The 21,489-nt window shown below is 32.6% G+C and overlaps 1 protein-coding gene and 1 pseudogene across 1 annotated transcript; one reads left to right on the top strand and one right to left on the bottom strand.

Annotated features, from left to right (window-relative positions):
- The window catches only part of LOC141686696 (RNA pseudouridine synthase 5-like), a 30,387-nt pseudogene extending 16,253 nt beyond the window's left edge, over positions 1-14,134 (bottom strand).
- Positions 14,135-16,727: 2,593 nt separating this feature from the next.
- On the top strand, positions 16,728-17,228 carry LOC141686687 (uncharacterized). Its single transcript, XM_074491743.1, has one exon. The coding sequence runs from the start codon at positions 16,728-16,730 to the stop codon at positions 17,226-17,228; it is 501 nt and encodes a 166-aa protein (XP_074347844.1).
- The last annotated feature ends 4,261 nt before the right edge of the window (positions 17,229-21,489 follow it).

Genomic DNA, 21,489 nt, shown 5'->3' with positions numbered 1-21,489 from the left:
TATTTTTACTCAGAAAGAACTGAACATGAGACAGAGGAGGTGGTTAGAGTTGATTAAGGACTACGATTGTGAAATTTTGTATCACCCGGATAAAGCCAATGTGGTGGCTGACGCCCTTAGTAGGAAGGAAAGACTCAAAATGATAACGACATCTGAGGAATTAATTAAAGAATTTGAGAAAATGGAAATAGAGTGACCGGTAAAGGGACAGAAGGATTATTTGAGGTTAAGCTAGTGCCGGAACTGACGGAAAAGATATGAGTATGTCAGGAAAAGAAGATGAGTGAAGAAAGAGGAACATTGACTGGTGAGGAAGTGAGATGCGAGAAGGAAGAGAAAGGGATTATGAGGTATGCGTCCCAAATTTGGATTTCAAATGTGCAAAGTTAAATGACGAGCTGCTGCACGAAGGGCACAACTCCAGATATTCAATCCACCCAGGAAGTACGAAGATGTACCGTGACCTTAAGGAATATTATTGGTGGCCTAACATGAAGAGAGAAGTAGCAGAGTGGGTCAGCAAGTGCTTGACGTGCCATAGAGTGAAGGCTGAACACCAGCGACCTAGTGGACTATTACGGCCCCTGGAAATTCCGGAATGGAAATGGGAGCATATAGCCATGGATTTTGTGACAGGCCTACCAAGGACAAAGACCAATCACGACGCCATATGGGTTATCATAGATAGACTGACCAAGTCCGCACACTTCCTACCAATCAATGAAAGGTACACCATAGAAAAGTTGGTGGATATTTACTTGAAGGAAATTGTAGTGAAACACGGCGTTCCTGTAGTTATAGTGTCAGATCGAGATCCACACGTTAATTCCCGATTTTGGAGAAGCTTCCAAGAATGTGTAGGCACCAGACTAAACATGAGTACCGCTTACCACCCCCAGACTGATGGGCAAAGCGAAAGGACTATTCAGACCCTAGAAGATATGCTACGAGTGTCTGCCATCGACTTTAAAAGAAATTGGAATGACCAGTTACCCCTGATCGAATTTGCTTACAACAATAGCTATCACGCTAGCATAGGAATGCCTCCGTATAAAGTTCTTTACGGAAGGAGATGTCGCTCTCCCCTATTTTGGGATGAAGTTGGAGAACACAAGATAATAGGACCCGAGTTAGTCCAGTAAACCAGATAAATGGTGGAACTCAACAGGAAGAGACTGGTAGCAACTCAAGACAGACAAAAGAAGTACGCTGACCAGACCAAAAAAGATAGAGTGTATGAAGTAGGGGATTCAGTGCTGTTGAAGGTATCTCCGTGGAAAGGAGTAATGAGATTTGGAAAGAAAGGGAAGCTGAGTCCCAGATTCATAGGCCCCTTTTAAATTTTAAGGAGAATAGGACCTCTAGCTTACGAGCTCGCCTTGCCTCCTAATCTGCAACAAGTGCACAAAGTGTTCCACGTGTCCATGTTAAGAAAGTACCATGCAGATGTGCGACATGTAATAGAATATGAGCAGGTAGATTTACAACCAGACCTGACCTATATTGATCAGCCAGTAAGGATAATGGACCAAAAAGAACAAGTGCTGAGGAACAAGACTGTGAAGCTGGTTAGAATCTTGTGGAGCAATCAAAATGTCTAAGAGTTAACTTAGGAACTTGAAGACGCAATGAGGAATAGATATCCCCACTTATTTTCTAATTGATTCCGGGACGGAATCCTTGTTAGAGGGGAAGACTGTAATAAATCAAATTTTTAAGACATTGTAAAAATATTTAATGAATAGTAACCCTGACTGACGGGAAAACGTTTTTGGCCCACACAATGTTGTGCATGAGAAAATGAGTTTCGGAGTTGATATTATAATTATGCGTACCAAATGAGTGTATATAAACGCTATTAGTTTTCGAAGAAAACGTACTTTGAAAAACGACCATATTTATGAATCATCGAGGATTACGGGAATCACAATATAATTACGAATTTAAAACCCTACGGATTTATGGCCAAGTATTATAATTCAAAACATAAGGAATAAATATGAAATGATTTATGTCGCGAACCGTTTACGAGAAATTATTACAAAAACGTTTAAGCGACCGAGCGAACGCGTAAATGATTAAATAAATGTAATGCACTAACTAACCATGGTAGAAAAGTAAGCATGGTTACTTTATCAAATAGTGAGCTAAGATATATGATGATCAACCAAGGGCTAGCAAATAGTAAGCTAAAGGGGCTAAGCTAATTAGCTTAGCTTGTAAACTACAAAGGCTAGCTAGTATTTGTCCAAGGATTAGGCAACAAGAATAAAATCCTAGGATCTAAAATAGAGAATAACAATCAAATAAAATATATCACAAGCATTATTTTCAAGAAGCTCCCAAGAAGCAACACAAAAACACACACTCTCTCTCCCTAAACTCTCCATTCGGCTTCTTCCAAAAAGAAGAAGAAATCAATTTCAAATCTTCAAGCTCTAGCCATGGATATATCCTTCCATTAATTCTCAAGCTTTATACCAACCAAACTAAGGTCAGATAAATCTTTGAGCTCTTTTTATAAAGGTTTGATGGGTAAAATAAATTCAACAAAGATGATAATGAATAGTGTGAATAGTAACTCTTCTTTGGTTTCTTGATTTTAATGGTTGTTTTAGGTTCCAAAAACCATACTAGGCACTCCCAAGACTTCACCATCATCAATAACACATCTCAAGCTCTCGAGAAAGGTATAAATCTTTAACCCAAACTTATTTAAGATTTAAGTTCATGATATTTTTAGAACATAGTTGTAAACCTAGTTTTGGTGGAAGTATTGTTGTAATCTTGATGTTTAGCAAAGTAGATTTAAGGTTGATTGTTGCTGCCTCAAAAACATGATGTTCTTGAGAGGACTTAGTGTGGTGATGATATTATGTTGATTGTTGGTGGTAGTATAAAGAATTAAGGCATAAACGAAACTCCGATCGTAACCGTAATCTCGTTAAAATGAACAAAACGTAACTTTAAGTTTCTGCAGAAAGTCCCGAAGATGTAAACTATAGTTTCTTTAAAAATAACCCTTGATTATGATATACAATGTTATAAGGATCGTTTAGGCACTTGAATCGCGTGATTCTGATTTACGGATCAAAAGTTATGGCCGTTTTACTAAAAGTGATTTACGCGACAAAAACTGCTACGAATTATAAACTTTGAAAATAAAAAGGATCGACTTAAAAATATTTATAAATCATGAAATTTTTATAGAGATTAGTAAATTGAGTTTTATAACCGTCATAAAAATTTCAAGAGAAAATAATGATTTTTCAATTTTATAAAAATACCGGAGCCGAGACCGCGTAATTAGAAAACCGTAGAATCCATAAGCGGAGCCAATGATGAAAATGAAAACGGACTTAAGGTACCCCGGGAAAGGAAGCGACCATAATGTGAATAAGGACTTAAAGAGATAACAAGGGTAATATAAGTTGAGAGGGTGTATAATAAGTAGTGCATGAGTGCGAGTCACCGTAGATTAGCACGGGACCTAAGGAAACGAATTTTGTTTATGATTATAGATTTTCGAGCAGAACCTAGAGCATCCTTCACCTCGAGATACCCAGGTAAGTTTACGGACTCAACTCCATTTACTGTTGTGTTGTGAAATAATTGTTTTATTATCATTGCATAAATACCATGTTTGCTATGATACGTAATAATTGAATTTTTCGCATAATGTAGCGATGTTGTACGATAAGTATGTATCGTAAAATGTTTAATTCCGATTTAAGCGTGACGTATAAGTATAAGACCGAGAGTCGGTCGGGATTTTAAGATAAAAACCCGATGATCATCCCGGTGATATTATAGGACGATTAAAAGTCCATAGTAGTATGTTTTAAAAGGACTCAACGTCCACTTACAAAATATGAAACACCTCGAACTTTTATTAAAACGATTTCCAAAAATCGTATTCCCTCAACTATACTTTATCGTTCGAACAAGAAATATTTATCTACTATTCAATATTTATGAAGAAGTATTCTCCAGTGAATATTTATTTCAAACTCGATTAAATATTAAAGATTATTAAATTATTTAAACATAAATTAGTTGAGGAATATTATTTCAAATATTCTTTTAAAAAGTTTAATTATTCGAGGTTTAATTATTTAACGATTAATATTTAATTATTTATTCATTTAATTTTTTAATTATGATTTAAAAATTATAGAACCTGATTCAAAAAACTTTCTGATTCTCGGAAAATCATTCGAATAATTTCAGATCGTCGGAGAATATTATCTCGACTTATTTTAAATATTTTGATTATAGTTTCAAAAGAAACTCCCCCTTATATAACAAATATGTTGACAACAGTCAACGAATTGTATTAAAAAAAAATTCGTAAAATTTGGCGCACATCTTTGTAGTTCCTCTGAAAATTCTCGGAAGTACATATATATACGTACATAAACAGGTGTACCTATCAACAAGCAATATGCTTGGGGAACAATATAAGTTGCAGATATATGATGAGATTCTTACAAGGACAAGGAGGGGTAGACTTTAGTACTTCGTGGACTGGGGAGACTACCAATTTACTACCACATGAGAAGGTATCTTATATATTGATAAACATGTGGAGTATGCGTACTTGAGAGGGATGAGCGCAAAACCGTGTCTTGAGAGGGATAGACGCAAAGTGTGTACCTGAGAGGGATGGACACAGAAAGGCCCGAATGTGGCCAGAGTGATAACCAATAATAAAAAGGGAATCTTCCATCTACATGTAGAAAATATTACTATTCCGTAGTACGACTGATCATCGTATGCGGTGGCTCCAGTGAATGTCATATTCTTCCAATTGGAATTGTGATGCAATACCGTAACCCAAGCCTAGGTGCTGGGTTTACCATTAAGGTATTTGCATGATAATAAATCCCCTAAAGAATTATTTTCAAAAGAAGGTGTGTATCACCACTGAAAACTATTTTTGAATAAGATATAAATATCATATATAATGTTTTTACTTGAGTTTATCATATAGTCATTTCATACTGTACATTATTATGCTGGGCATTATAGCTCACACTTGTTTTCTTAAATTGATACAACACAACACTGAATCAAGATACCTATCATGAGACACACATCCAGGAAACGGGTACGAAATGGCCAGCTATTTCGTAGGTTGTTTGGTGTTGTACCACAGGTAGACCGAATAAGCTGAATTGGTTTTCAGTTATTTTTAGTTCGGATTATTTATAAGTATGACTTATATAAGGTAATAAATAAGCAACGTATATTTGGCCGACGGACTAGCCTTACTTAAAGGTTATTCCCCGATAAGACTTAATTACTTTTGGGTTGTACTAATTATCACTCTGTGGTTTGATTTACTCTAGTAATGAATGGCTCGTTTCCAAGACAATAACCTGTAAGTGTGTGTGTGATAAGTGTAAGGTCATTAAGTGTGAGTATTTATATATTGTGATGCGATGTATGTGGTTTATAGTGATTGAGATGGCGTGGCCTCCGAGATCCCTGACCCCGGATTTTAGGGCGCCACAAATATACATATAGGTGTATAACTAAGTGATACTACAGTTTAAAAAAAATGTAATGATTGAAATTTATATTTTTATTGTTATTTATAGGTGTGTTTACGAAAGATTACTATATTTAATTAAAAGGTAAATTTTAGCTAAGATCAATAATATACGAATTGTTATTAGTCCGTGAACTGACCAAATTCAACTATATATTTTTTTTAGAGCCACAACTAACTATATTCAAATTTATATTAGTTTAATATGTTTAAACCCGAATCAATGGTAAAATTTTATGTGTCAATGACAAAAAATTTATGTTAGCTTGAGGCCCGTTATATCAACCAAATCCAGCTAATTATACTTACTATTTTGTTTAATTTTATTTTAGCCTTGGATGATTATTATTTTATTTTAGACCGAATGGATAATATGTATTATTTTATTTTAGTTTGATAACATAATATCGACACCACAAATTTCCTTTCAAATTTTTATTTTGTTATAATTTGTTTCATTAATATAATATTCTTAGCGGGATCAATAATATTTATTATTTGATTTTAACCCGATTCTTCAAATACAACTAAATGTATGTAGTTTTTTTTTAAAAAAATTATTTAAAATCAGATCAATAGTATAATTTTGTTTAGCCCGATCGGCAGAAATTTATATATTATTTTTCTTTTAACGAAAATATATTATAATTATGTTATGAATATTTATCTATTTATGAAAGTATTTTATTTTAAATAATACTATAATTACGGTGACCAGACGAACTACCAACCAAACTTTCATTATTTCATCTTTAATGCTGAATCGGATTAGAAACAAAATCAAAATTTGAAAGGTAATTCGTTGATCGATATAATGCCAATATGCTAAAACAAAATAAAATATATTATTTATTCGATTTAAAACATAATAATATTCACCAAGCTAAAATAAAATTAAAAAAAGTTAGATGTAATTATCTGGATTTGGTAGATAAAGGGCATGTGGCTAAAAAAAATAATGTATATTATCGATTTACGCTAAAATTAAATTCAAATTAAAGATAATTATTATATTAAGGGTAGTGGCTGCAGGTTACCTACGATAAAAAAAATTAAAAAAAAATTAACATGTATCTAATTCATTAGTATGTATAATATAAGTTTAGAAGAGTGGGACAAGAAGGATCCGACCCTTATAGTAAAAATACTAAAGTTTGATAGTTTACTTGTGTGTACAATGTTTATAATTATACTTACTATTTTGTTTAATTTTATTTTAGTCCGGGGTGATTATTATTTTATTTTAGACCGGATGGATAATATGTATTATTTTGGTTTAGTTTTATGACATTATATCGACCCCAAAAATTTTCTTTTGTTATAGTCCGGTCCAATAATATAATATTTTTAGCGGGAACAATAATATTTATTATTTAATTTTAGCCCGATTCTTTAAATCCAACTAACTATATGTAATTTTTTTAATTTTTTATTTAAAATTGGATCAATAGTATAATTTTGTTTAGTCCAGCAGGGTGAATTTTATATTTTATTTTATTTTAACAAAAACTATTAGTCATATTATAATTATTTTATGAATATTTATCTATTTATGAGAGTGTTTTATTTTAAATATTATTATAATTATGGTGACCAAAACTACTATCCACCAAACTTTCATGATTTCATCTTTAATATAATAGTATAGATAAGAAAAACACTGATAAAATCCGGCCCAATCTGCTCACGGACCTAAAATAGATCTCATATTTATGAGGAAGTCGACCCGACACTATTTTAAAAAAGTCTGACCCTATTTATTTTAAAAACTGGACTTTTTAAAAATTGAATAAAACCTGACCGATAAGACTTTTGCGCATTTTTAATATCAAATACAAATTTACGATTTTTTCTTCAACTAAATTATTTCTTTGCTCTGAGTTCAAATTAAAATTTTATTATTTGTCGTCCCAAATTCTGGATTGAATGTCGTTTTGCCAAAAATTTTGAATTTTTTTTAAGAACGGTTACTCATTTGTAAGGTTATAATTCATATTTGTAAAAAATAATTATTTCTTAGCATATTTTGAATTGTAGTCGATTGTTTTATTCATGTTCATCCCTAAATAAAACACTTATGTATTAGCCTAATTATTCAAAAAAAAAGTTACAACCTCGAAAAAAAGGAAATTATTTTTACTAAATTGTTTATTATTTTTTTTGAAACTATTTTTAAAAATAAATACATTATTCTTATAAAATAGTAATTAAAATTTATTTAAATGTAACATAATATTTTATTTTATATGTAATCCATGATTTTTATGTATTGGTTTTTATCTATTGATATAAAGTATACGATCAAAACTTTGATTCCTAAAGGTAACTTACCAAAAAAGCATTCTGTTATTTTATTATAAATTGAAACTTTAACTAATATTAAATAAATTTAACAAACTTCTCCTACTATATATTATATGTCAATTAAGGGTAAAAAGAGCCATTTTAATGGTCGTGAAATCACAATTTTGCCCTTTTGTTTTGAGAAATTATAAAAATGTAAATCAATTTTGCCCTTTTGTTTTGAGAAATATTTGTCTAAATTTTAATTTATCATATTTTTATATTGTAAATCAATTTTAATATGATTTGATTTTAAAAATATGAGATATTACTAATGTTTTTGTATAATACGAATTAGTAGAATTTTTTTAAAAAAATAAAAATACATGATTATTATTTTTAATTATATCCAGAATTCTCGCAGGATTCCCCATTCGAGTCGAGTGAGGACTGTAAAGGAATAGAATATCCATTCGGGGTGTAGGGTGAGTTTGGGGATCAAATAACACTTCCTGATCATGGCCCAATGCATATCCCTATAAACAAACTTCAAGTAATTGATGTATGAATATAAAATAAAGTTAAAATAATCATTTCTTGTATTCGAAAATTAATTTCTCATAGACGTAAATTCGTTCGAAATAATATTTCGATAAAAATAGAGACCCGTGCCTAGCATGGCTTTTTACTTTAGTTAAATGTTAAATCCAAACCATAGATCGATCGGTAAACACAGGACAGGAGGAGCCTGATTCCTAAGCATAGTCGGACTATTAAAAGTCTCTATAAATATATATTGTATGAAGCCTTGATCGTACATCATCAAGTAAATCCTGAGCATCTATTGAGTTCATTCTAGATGGATTACGTAGCTCCTGCCATCGCAGCTTTCGAAAAACTCACAATAACAGATTCTTTTAGCCCTCCCATCAATGCCTTAATGAACCTCACTATAAGCGAGAGCACCAACACTTCGAAACCTGTCATGCCAAGCCCAAAAATAACCCCAGAAGAATCATGCAGCCTTGTCAATTTACGCACTCTTCTCGGACACTACTATGGAACATGCTGTAAGCCTTCCATCTGCTTTCGCTTTCAAGACCCGTCTTCCATCCTTACTCCAGCGGTAAGAATTAGCCAGTATCGATTTCGTTATGCTTTGGTTAAATCGGGCATGCGAGAAAACTTAAAGATTACAAAAAAGAAGGGTAATGCTGTTGAATATGAGTTTAACACAGTACGCTCGCCATATATACGGGAAAAGATAAATCGCCTGCTAAGCAACATGGCCCAGAAAAAACCCGAGTACAGGGATAGGTTAGAGCTGGCTAAACGTTATATTCAGCAGGGTGAGAATCAAGAAGAAGTTCTTAGTATTGTTAAATCGCTGTACTAATTACTGTGCGATAGGGAAATTTGTTGGGATTTGATTTTATTATGATGAAATTAGGAACTCTTACATGTACTTTATGGCTGTTTTTATATTATATTAACATTGTGTTAATTACTGGGCAAAAAAAAAGAACTTTGTCTTAGTTACTTGACCTGGATTTATTAGTATTTACCTATTAATACCGGTTCATGTAATTCTCGACATGTCTTTAGTTTTTGGATCTATTAGCATTATACTTATTGGTTATCATTATCAATACGTTGAAATAGTTTATGTAATTCATTGAGTTGCTATCAATTAAACGTAGGATTACATATCTTGAAAGGTATTATCAATTTTCAAAGTAATTGCAACTTGTTTACAAGTAAATTTGCTAATATTGCTTAGTAACATGCTTAAATCTTTTCACGAATGTACTTTGTAATTAAAAATATTGACTGTTGAATAATTACAAATAAGGAAGCACAATTATATGTGCATCCGACATAGGAAATCTGCATTTGTCATCTTTTAATGTATCTACAATTGTTATTTCTTTATGTATACTAATTACATGTGTATTAGTCATAATTGCAAAGAGGGACAGGATATCTGCAATAAAATTTGCATATGTAGCAACAAGAGATCAAAAATACCTGTATGTATACATGTGCAGATTATACTTAAACTGTTTACAAAATTTTTATGTTCAACAAGAAATTTGGGAACTTTATCAGCGAAATATGTTTGGAAGAATAGCAGTGATGTCAATATCAGCAAGAGCACGGCATAACTAGGGTTGAAAAACTACACAATTGAAATGGAAAGTCCTCCTTTATATGAAAATAGTTACATGAAAACATAAAAAAAAAATATAAGAACCATGAATCTACCTTACAAGTAAATACTGCAATTTACTATTCAATTGAGGTTGGTGTTAAACATTATTGTCTTTTACAATTTGAAGTACTATACAGCAAACATTGTTAACTATATCATGGAATGAGCAGATCCACTTCAAGTTCGAGCTGATGCAGGAGACCCTGTACTTGACTGTGAATCTAATTGATAGGTTCTTGGCCATTCACCCTGTGGTACGTAAAAAGCTCCAGCTAGTTGGGATCACAGCTCTGCTTATGGCATGTAAGTATGAAGAAGTTGCAGTCCCAGTTGTCGAAAATCTCATTAGTGATTTCTGACAGGGCGTACACTAGAAGAAATATGTTATCAAGGGAAGTGCGTTTAGTCCAAGAAGCATTGGAGGAAGAATTGGATACCGCTCCCTCAAAGTCTTTCTCCACCTAGAATTTTTTTTTGATGTATCATAAACAATCCTCTTTGATCTATTCAAATTTTGAGGGATAAATAGTGTTTAAAATTACAGGATGCATGATTTTTGAGCGTTGGTTTGAATATTTAACAGTAAACTTGTAGAAGGATATGGAAAGTTCACCGAAAAAATTAAAGAGATGTGTTAAATGGGAAGTAGGGGGAGAGAAAAAGAGTTAAAGATACAAGTTCTACACGAGGATAACAAGAAGAGTAATTTATAGGAGTAACATGAGTTGTGCTTGACAAAAATCAACCAACGGTTAAGTTCAGAATTGAACGTGTACAACGAATATGGATCGCTTGATATGCAAGATGCAAAAGCGATCCGCACAAAACAATTTTGACCAATAAAAGATTATCACGCGGATAGCTGTCCACGAATATATGGACCACATGATAAGCAATTTTAATGAATGACTCAGATATGATGCAAGAGCAATCCGCACAAAATGCTTTTGACCAATTAAAACTTATCACGTGGATCGCCAATATGAACCGCATGATAAATACTTTCAACGACTCAAATATGAAGTTGAAGCGATATGAACGAAATGATTTTGACCAATATAGATTACAAGATATGCATTTATAACTAGCTACTCATATTTTATAAAATGATTTCAACCAATAGTTTTGATTCATACAATTTTCAACTTATAAACTAAATTAGTTGTTAACAAATAAATTGTTTTGTAAGTTTAATATATAATATGTCCAAGATTTTATCTTGCAAATAATTTATTAATTTGATAATATATTTATTTTTAAAAAATATAATTTTGATACTCTTAATAATATATAATTTTGATACTCTTAATAACTAGTATATGAATTATTTAATGAATCATATTTAACGCATATGATGAAATTACTAACATGAAACTACAGGAGTAATTAAAAATGTATATAAAAAATGTAATAGATTATATAACATTTTGAAATATGAATTCAAATTAGATTCAATAAGTTATGTTTAATCTTTAGTAAAACTTTTCTGTTTAATCTTAATCACCTACTTTTATGGGAAAAAAAGAAAGAAGGAAGAAATATGAGGATGTTCCACGTTTCCCGGTTACTCGAAATAATTAAAAATGTTTGTTCCCAAGATACAAATAAAATCCAGCTTGGTCCTCCCACTAGTGTTTTAAAACTTCGCGATATGAATGTTTATATTTATGGCTTACTATAATAATTAGAATGGAGTATAATTTATAATTTGGGTAAGCACTACTTTTTCCAAACCCCAACAACAGTTGTTATATTATTAATAAATTTGCTCTTTAAGGTTATATAATAAACTGTTAAAACTTAAAAGGTATATTGTTAAAACACTCATCTATACTATTATCTATACTACGTGGTTGCCACATACTGAAAGAAAAGATTCAATATTTAAACTTATATAATAATAGATGAACTTAACTCCCAAGGGTCCACAACTACAGGAAGATTTGTTGTCAACAGCCACGAACAAAAACAACTTCATACAGTTATTTTATTTTAGCTGAGCATGCCATGCACGTAAATATTTTGGACTTGAGCTACATCAGTTTCGCAAAAAATATCGATTCAGAATATATTTTAATGATCTTCTAAAGTCTGTTTAATTTGGCTAAAACAAATTTCTGATTATCCATTTGTTTGGTCTAAGACAAACAGAATCCGGATTTCTGTGTAGTTCAAATATAATAAAATGTATTTCTAAGGAGGATATTTGGAAACTGTTATCATATTAGGGTAAACAATTTCCAGATTCTTAGAACAGTTCATTAAAACAATGATTTAGAACTTTACAAAGGAATCTAAATTATTTTTCAGAAAATCTTGTGGGATCATAGAAAATTATATTCCAAAAACTTATTTTCCAAACTCAGGTTATTTTCCTAGTACTCCCAAGAGTTGAGGTTCCATCTGCAAAATATGCCGATATACAAGCTTTTGCAAGCTTTGTCTTTGCTGATATAAGAGTTGACCATGAACAGGGACAGGGTTTGTCTGTTGACATGCAAATATAGAACTTTGTTTGATTGCGTGCCACTGTAATTGAGTCAAAACAGTCCGGTGCTGGAATAGTCCTCCCGGTAAAACTTGGAGACCGGATGGCTTGTCTAGTGCAATCTGCATACAATATATACACCTCAACATTAAACAAGAAACCATCAAATAAGTGAACCTGACATCTATATATCTTATGTTTACACACAAATCATCTCATTAGAGCCACATTTGTAAGATAGCTTGCAAAGGGTTTTTCTTTTCGTCATACTTGTGGACCCTAAAGTAAAATAGAAGATTACAATATAACTTCTTCTGGGAAACAGAAGGAGAACCAAAGAAAGGCCATAAAACAATAAATTCAGATAAATATCTGATAAGACTTAAATGCACCCTATTTAACTTCCTATTAATCTGCATACATAGACTTTAAACTTTAAAAAATATGCAACTACATATATTATACTCTGGACGATGAGACTGAAGTTTGTTATATACCAAATGATCATCTTCAAATAGAACTCCAAGCAAGTATGGTGCATCAGGTTCTCTCCAAGGAATTCGATGATATTGCAATTCTGAAGCAGCACTAGTATCAAGCTTATCAAAAAACAGTACAAAGATGTACTAACTACTAAATCAAACCAATATACCACAATACCTTAGAACTTTGATAGGGTCTGTAACAATCGTGTCATCAACGGTTATCTGCAAGGGAATTCGCACTTTGAGAAACACTAGTTTCTACAACCCCAGACAATCAAAAGACATTTATGTCAATTTGAAAACTAACCTGTCCATTCTCGATTCTCTGCAACCATCCGTCAGCCATTCATGAAAAAAGAGAAAAGTTAGAGTTTGCACACTAACATTAACATGCACTCAGGAGTGGGCAAAGTGTAGGTCCATAAAGCTATATACCCTAATGCATTAGTATTATTCAACATATTTCTGTAGTTGATAAAGTTTCAATCATAGGAGAGATAAGAGTTACGAATTGAACTCTATCGTAGCAGAAGGCAGGAGCACCTTTGCAACAGTTAACAGAACTAATTATAAATAAAGCAACCCAGACGCTTAAATTTCAGACAAAATTCGCAACATCTAGACAACTTATAAATTACGCGAGATACTACTAACTATAAAGCTACAACAATTCCAAAACTCATACAATATCAATATATGGAACAACAACTTTAATTGCAGAATCTGAAGCTTATAAACACTACTTTCTGTGGGTCAATTCGTAAGGGTTTCTCTATTGTTGTCACAATGTCACTAGTTCTGGTTTCGACTCTCGTTCACCCGAGAAAATAAACTCAATTGTAATTTAAAAAAAGAAGATAAGTATAGTGATAAAGTGGATTACCCTTGCAAAGGAGCTGAACTCTTGTACTTGGTGGAGTAAAAATGAATAAGTGTGAGACCTGTTTATATAATGTAGTGAGTTAGAATAATGATTACACAAATTTATTTTGTGTAAGAGAAAATAGAAAATAGTTACATAGATATAAAATACCAGAATCAGAGGGTCGGACGCGATTGGAATAGAAGAGGCCGTCGTTTAATTCCGGCAAGGGTTCTCCGATTGTCCGCATTTCACTGTTGTTCCGGAACAGAGGACCGAAATTCCGGCCCATACTGAAAAAAACTACAAAAAAAGCCCATCAAGAAAAAAGTCCAACCTGGCGAGGGCCTTAATTATTTTTTCTCAGCGTGAAATTCGAAAAATCCCAGATAAAGTTTAGTTTAGACCCCGATAAAAGTTTAGCATTTTAAGAAGTCTAAATAAAAATCTGATTTTTATATAAAATATATAATATTTTAAATATTCTTTATTAAAAATTATATTGAACTATTAGAAGTAAAATAAGTTATATTTGATTGATTTATCAATTTGTTATTATAAATAATAATTGTTAAATTTTAAGTAATAATTAAGAATATTTGAATGCAAAATAAAAAATAATTGCAATAATGCCGAAGTGAAGTGCGTTCAGCTAAATAGGAAGAACGAAGGAGAAAAGATGATACGGTGGACTGAAATTGCACATTAAATATCTTTTATTAAAATTATATTACACTATTAGATGTAAAATAAGTTATATTTGATTGATTTATCAATTTGATATTGTAAATAATAATCGTTAAATTTTAAGTAATAATTTAAAATATTTGAATGTAATATAAAAATAAAGGAAATTTGTGTAATATGTCCCAAATTTAGGGGTCACTTTATAAATATATCCCATTTTATTTCAAAACTATTTATATGTCCTATAGTTAAATTTTACCTCAAATATAACTCATATATGGATATTTAAGTTGTAAAAATAATAAATATTTGCTAAAAATTACTAGAATACCCTATAAATTAGGTTTTATTTGATCACTATAAATATAGTCACTAGCTGCGTCCAAGAGTATTATTTTTTTTTTCTTCTTGAACACTTTGGCTTAACTACAAATGATAATTCCTTTGATGCAACTCGTTGAAGAACTCTATAGACTCCGGATGTCTAATGACATTCCAGAAGAAATGCTAGAATAATCTGAAGGATGTAAATAGCATGTCTGGCCATACAAGATTTAGTTATGCAAATTTATACAAGCCTGTATTTGATTTTCTGTTATCAAGTAATTTGGTTCATCCTCTAACCCAGCCACGGGTTTGGGTTTTGAAAGTATCGGCTATCATGCGCATATAAACAGACACAAATGGAGGTATATACTGTTTCAGAGCTTTGCTATGAATTTGGTCGTACACCTTCAAGGTAGTCCAAGCATGAAGCATAATGACTTGAATAAAAATCATGAATAAGTTCCCTCACTTCAGTAACCAACTCTAGAAAGTTGCCAAAATTAATTTTGTCGATGACCTTGGCCTTCTGCTCGGTTCCGTCAAAACTTGCAAGTGCACAGAGGCCATCATATATTGCAACACCTTGATAAAAAATATTACTACTGATATAAATCAATCAGCAAATGAGTATAATATTTTCAATTCTTTTAAATGTCCTGATTTGTACACGATATTTGACAATTTATATATAAGAAAAAACATTAATGAATCCTGGAAGGTATGGATTGTGTAGTAGTAGTAACCCGCATCTACAAGGATAAAATCTAAAACTGTTAGCTAAAATATGATTAGCTAAAATTTTATTGAACCTGTAATCATTTTTGCTCCAATGACATTAGTTATAATTATTAGCTATATTCATAATATTACTCTTTTTATTAATTTTATATATAAATGAAAAAGTTTAGTTATTTCTTTTTTTGAAAAGAAGTTTAATTAATTATGTTTTATATTAGTGGAAATAAAATAATATATTTAATAAAAAGATATTTTATATAATATTATAACATTTTTATATTTATATCAATATTTTAAAGTAAACATTATAAAATAAAAATGAGTAATTATTATGAACATTACTTACATATAAAATAAAATATATGACTAAAACATATATTAATATATTAGAATTTTTATAAATTTAGTTAACAATAAAATAACTTTATCACAGTTAATATTACATAACATTTTTTTGATAATAAAAATACTAAGCAGTACATCTATACTTATAATAATTATGAAGATATATATAAATATATATATCATTTTCATATTATAATATTATATATTTAAATTTTAAACATGTTATAAAAACAAATAATAAAATTTTGAATAAAATTTAGGTTAGATGACGTGCTTGTTTTTCATTATCTAAATTTATATCTAACACGTCTTGCCATTACGTATAATAGAGTAACACGTAGATATTATACCTAACAGGTGTAGTGAGTTGGAGATGCTCTTACAATTAAATTAGAAAAAAAAATTCAATTTGGGATATATTTATGTTAATTATAAACTAAATTCTTTATATTAGAAATATCAAAAGACACATTAATTGTGGTCCATGGAACTCAAAGGATGTAACTGATAGGTTCATGTATGATCTTCTAAATTCTCCTACTATAAGTGGAGAAGGTTGTATTATTTTTAATCATCAGAACACAAATATAATGTAGTAGTAGCAGAGAACAAGTTCCAGCAGTAACTGTTCAGCCTTTGTGTTTGAGATTACTGAAATTATACTAGAATTCTATACACAGCAACACCCCAATACCCTAACAGATTGGTATCAGAGCTAGATACATCAGAGCCATCATCAAATTAAAATGAGCAATTTTGTTTCAGTCCCAAAGCTTACAAAAGACAACTATGGTCACTGGTGCATCCGGATGAAAGCATTGCTTGGATCACAGGAGGCATGGGAGATTGTCGAGAAAGGATACGATGAACCAGAGATTGAAGGAGCCTTGAATCAGGCTCAGAAAAACAAACTATTACAAGCACGGAAACAAGATCAACAAGCCTTGTCTATCATACATATGGGCTTAGATGAAGCCATGTTTGAGAAAATCGCATCTGCAGCAAGAGCGAAGGAGGCCTGGGAAATTTCGCAGAACAATTTTAAAGGCGTGGATAAAGTAAAAAAGGTACGATTACAAACCCTACGTGGTGAATTTGAGTCTTTGCATATGAAAGATACGGAATCAGTTCCGTATTACTTCACGAGAGTTTCCTCGGTTGTAAATCAAATGAAGAATTACGGAGAAAAGATTGAAGATGCTCGTGTTAATGAGAAAATATTACGATCATTGAACACAAAGTTGTAGCTTGTTGGGATTTCTATTGAAGAGTCAAATGATACAGAAACTATGACCGTTGATCAACTCATGGGATCATTACAAGCATATTCAGAATGTTTGTTGAAAAAGGAAGAGGTGGACTCTCAAGTACTAAAAACTGATGTCACTGTTGAAGACAAAGAGAAGGTGTTATACACGCAATATTCTAGAGGACCAGGAAGAGGACGTGGACGTACAAATCATAATTTTTCCAGAGGCAGAGGACGTGGGCCTGGAAGTAGTAGATATGAAGAAAAGGCTCAAACATATCAACCAAACTGGAGAGGACAAGTACGAGGTCACAGCAGAGGAAGAAGGTTCAATCCTGTAAGAGGTAGCAGATCCGTTGAATGCTACAATTACGGAAACATGGTCATTTTGCCAAAGACTGCTGGTATAACAAGAAGGTTGAGGAACAATCAAATCTGGCCGAAACGGAGGAAAAGCAAGATAAAGGTGTTCTACTCATGGTATGCAAATGTATGATTCCTGAAGATGAAATTGTGTGGTATCTTGATAGTGGGGCCAACAATCATATGTCTGGCCTCAAGCATCTATTTACTGATTTAAAGGAAATAAATTCTGGAGTTATATCATTTGGAGATTCGTCAAAAATTGAAGTGAAAGGAAAGGGTGAAATTTGCATCACTAGAAAGGACGAAAAACAAGGAACTATTGAAGATGTTTACTACGTTCCTGACATGAAGAATAATATTCTAAGTCTTGGACAGCTGCTTGAAAAGGGATACTCTATTTTTATGGAAAATAAAGTCATGTCCCTGAAGGACAAATATGGCAGAATAATTGCTAAGGCTGAGATGTCTGAAAACCGGATGTTCAAATTAAATTTGAAAAATATTCAGGAGATGTGTTTGCAAACAAAGTCAGGGGACAATGCAATTTTATGGCACAAGAGACTTGGACACTTACATTATGGTGGTTTGAAAGAGATGGCGAGTAAAAGAATGGTCTATGGGATGCCATGCTTGGATTGTACAGGCGATTTTTGTGAAGTGTGTGTGCTGGGCAAGCAAACAAGGAACTCATTCCAGAAGAAGGCAATCTATCGAGCCTCAAAGCCTCTCGAGCTAGTGCACACAGACATATGTGGTCCAATTACACCCTGTCATATGGTTCCAGGAGGTACTTTATTACTTTCATCGATGATTATTCTCGAAGAACATGGGTTTATTTCTTAAATGAAAAATCCGAGGCATTGAAAGTTTTCAAGAAATTTAAAGTGCTGGTAGAAAAGAAGGCAGGACTACAAATCATGTCATTGCGTTCAGATAATGGCGGAGAATATACATCAAAAGCATTCACTGAATATTGTGAAGAACATGGAATTAGAAGGTTTTTAACTGCTCCATATTCACCACAACAGAATGGCGTGGCTGAACGCAAGAATCGAACTATCTTAGACATGGTTCGGTCAATGTTAAAGTGCAAAAAACTGCCTAAAGAGCTCTGGGCAGAGGCTGTGCAGTGTGCCGTTTATATTCAAAATCGGTGTCCTCACTCAAACTTGGGAATTAAAACTCCTCAAGAATTATGGAGTGGAAAAAAGCCTACTGTGTCACATCTTAAAGTTTTTGGGAGCCTAGCATATTCACATGTACCGGATCAAAGGAGGAACAAATTGGATGACAAGAGCAGGAAGTACATTTTCATTGGATACGACGAGAAAGCAAAAGCATATAGGCTCCTGGACCCGATTTTTATGAAGGTGGTTGTAAGTCGAGATGTGAAAATTGAAGAAGATGATGCGTGGAACTGGAATAAAGCACCAGCAGAGGAAGATGTTCAAATTTCTAAAATCCCAGTTAAAAGTTTTGATACACTTGGAGAAGAAGAATTTGACGAGGATGAGCCCAGAAATCCTAGAATGAGAAGCTTACAAGATATATATGAACATGGTGAGGTACACCTAGTGTGTTTGGTGGCTGATGCAGAAAGCATAGACTTTGGAGAAGCAGTGAAATACAAGAAATGGAATGCCGCAATGGATGAAGAAATTAAAGCCATCGAAAAGAACAAAACCTGGGAACTTGTTGAACCTCCAGAAGGTTGTAAGCCTATTGATGTTAAATGGGTTTATAAAAAGAAAATGAATGCTCAGGGGGAAGTAGAAAGATATAAAGCGCGATTAGCTGCGAAGGGCTACCAACAAAAGGCCGGAATAGACTACGATGAGGTCTTCGCCCCTGTTGCCAGAATGGAGACAATACGCCTATTGATCTCTCAAGCAGCTCAATGTAAATGGCCCATTTACTAGATGGACGTAAAATAGGCTTTCTTAAATGGAGCACTAGAAGAGGAAGTGTACGTGAGCCAACCACCCGGATATGTAAAGGCAGGTAAAGAAAAGATGGTGTTGAGATTATATAAGGCCTTGTATGGTCTAAAACAGGCGCCACGAGCATGGAACACTCGCATTGATGCTTATTTCAAGAAGAACGGGTTTGTGCAGTGTCCTTATGAAGCTGCTCTCTATGTCAAGGAAACACAAGGGAGTTTACTGTTCGTTACACTTTACGTTGATGATCTCATTTTTATGGGAAACAATGAGAAAATGATTAAAGAGTTTAAGAAGGAGATGACCCAAGAGTTCGAGATGACTGACTTGGGTCTGCTGAGATTTTTTCTTGGCATTGAAGTGAAGCAAGATCAGTCAGGTATATTTATATCTCAAGAAGTATATGCCAATAGTATTTTAAAGAAATTTCGTATGGAACACTGTAATCCAGTTGCAACACCTATGGAATTGGGCACAAAGCTGTCTAAATTTGAGGAAGGAAACGCGGTGGAGACAAACTTATATCAAAACTTAGTTGGGAGCTTGAGATATCTCACATGTACGAGACCTGATCTATCATATAGTGTTGGAATTTTGAGCAGATTTATGGAACACCCAAAACAAGCTCACTGGAAGGCAATAAAGAGAATTTTACGATATGTGCAAGGAACAAAATCTCTAGGATTATTTTACTCGAGGACAGAGTATTACAAACTGCTAGGCTATTCTGATAGTGATTGGTGTGGAGACGGAGATGATCGCAAAAGTACGTCTGGATACATGTTTTTCATGGGAGACACGGTTTTTACATGGTACTCCAAGAAGCAGCCCATTGTTTCTTTGTCAACCTGCGAGGCCGAGTATGTGGCAGCATCTTACTACGTATGTCATGCGATATGGTTAAGAAGATTAGTTCGTGAGCTGAAAATTCCACAACCGATGTCAACTGAAATTAGAATTGATAACAAATCTGCTATTGAGCTTGCCAAAAATCCAGTGCATCACGAAAGGAGCAAACACATTGATATGCGATTTCATTTTATTCGAGAACACGTAAAGGAGAAGAATGTGCAGTTGCGTCATGTTGCTAATAGAGATCAGATTGCTGATGTTCTCACTAAACCGTTGTCCAAGCCTCTGCTAGATACTTTCAAAATGTTGATGGGCATGAAGGATCGAAAGGAATTAGTTTAAGGAGGGAATGTGTTAATTATAAACTAAATTCTTTATATTAGAAATATCAAAAGACACATTAATTGTGGTCCATGGAACTCAAAGGATGTAACTGATAGGTTCATGTATGATCTTCTAAATTCTCCTACTATAAGTGGAGAAGGTTGTATTTTTTTTAATCATCAAAATACAAATATAATCTAGTAGTAGCAGAGAACAAGTTCCAGCAGTAACTGTTCAGCCTTTGTGTTTGAGATTACTGAAATTATACTAGAATTCTATACACAGCAACACCCCAATACCCTAACAATTTATAATAAAAATTAAAAATAGGATATACCAATAATTCACTTTTTAAATTCAGACATAATAGAAAAAACCCAAAAATAAATTATGCCAAACGGCTTTTGTTCAACCAAATAGGAAGAAGGAAGGAGAAAAGATGAAAAGGTGGACTGTAATTGCACATTAAATTGATGCCTATGGAATGCACTAACAATTTCTAATTCTTTTAAAATCTTGGTTATTGATCTTAAGTTATCAAAATATTCTAATTTTATGCAAAAGGTTTTGGTCCAAGCTGTTTAATCTCAACATATACTATTTTATGATTGTATAATATTTTTTTTTGTATTATTATGATTGTATAATATTGTAACCCGTAATCTAAGGAGATTTTTAAAATGTATGGTTTTGTATTATACTTATTGTAGGTTCTAAAAGAGTAGATAGGCAAGAAACCGGTAACACTATAGAATATAGATTTAATTGCACTTTATA

The sequence above is a fragment of the Apium graveolens genome, chromosome 2 (genome assembly GCF_009905375.1).
Source record: "Apium graveolens cultivar Ventura chromosome 2, ASM990537v1, whole genome shotgun sequence".
Classification (NCBI taxonomy): Eukaryota; Viridiplantae; Streptophyta; class Magnoliopsida; order Apiales; family Apiaceae; genus Apium; species Apium graveolens.
Note: the sequence above shows the minus strand (reverse complement) of the source record. Positions and strands in the feature narration are given on the sequence as shown.

Excerpts from the sequence above, each read along its gene's own strand:
- LOC141686687 (XM_074491743.1), top strand. The coding sequence starts at position 16,728 with ATGAGCAATTTTGTTTCAGTCCCAAAGCTTACAAAAGACAACTATGGT.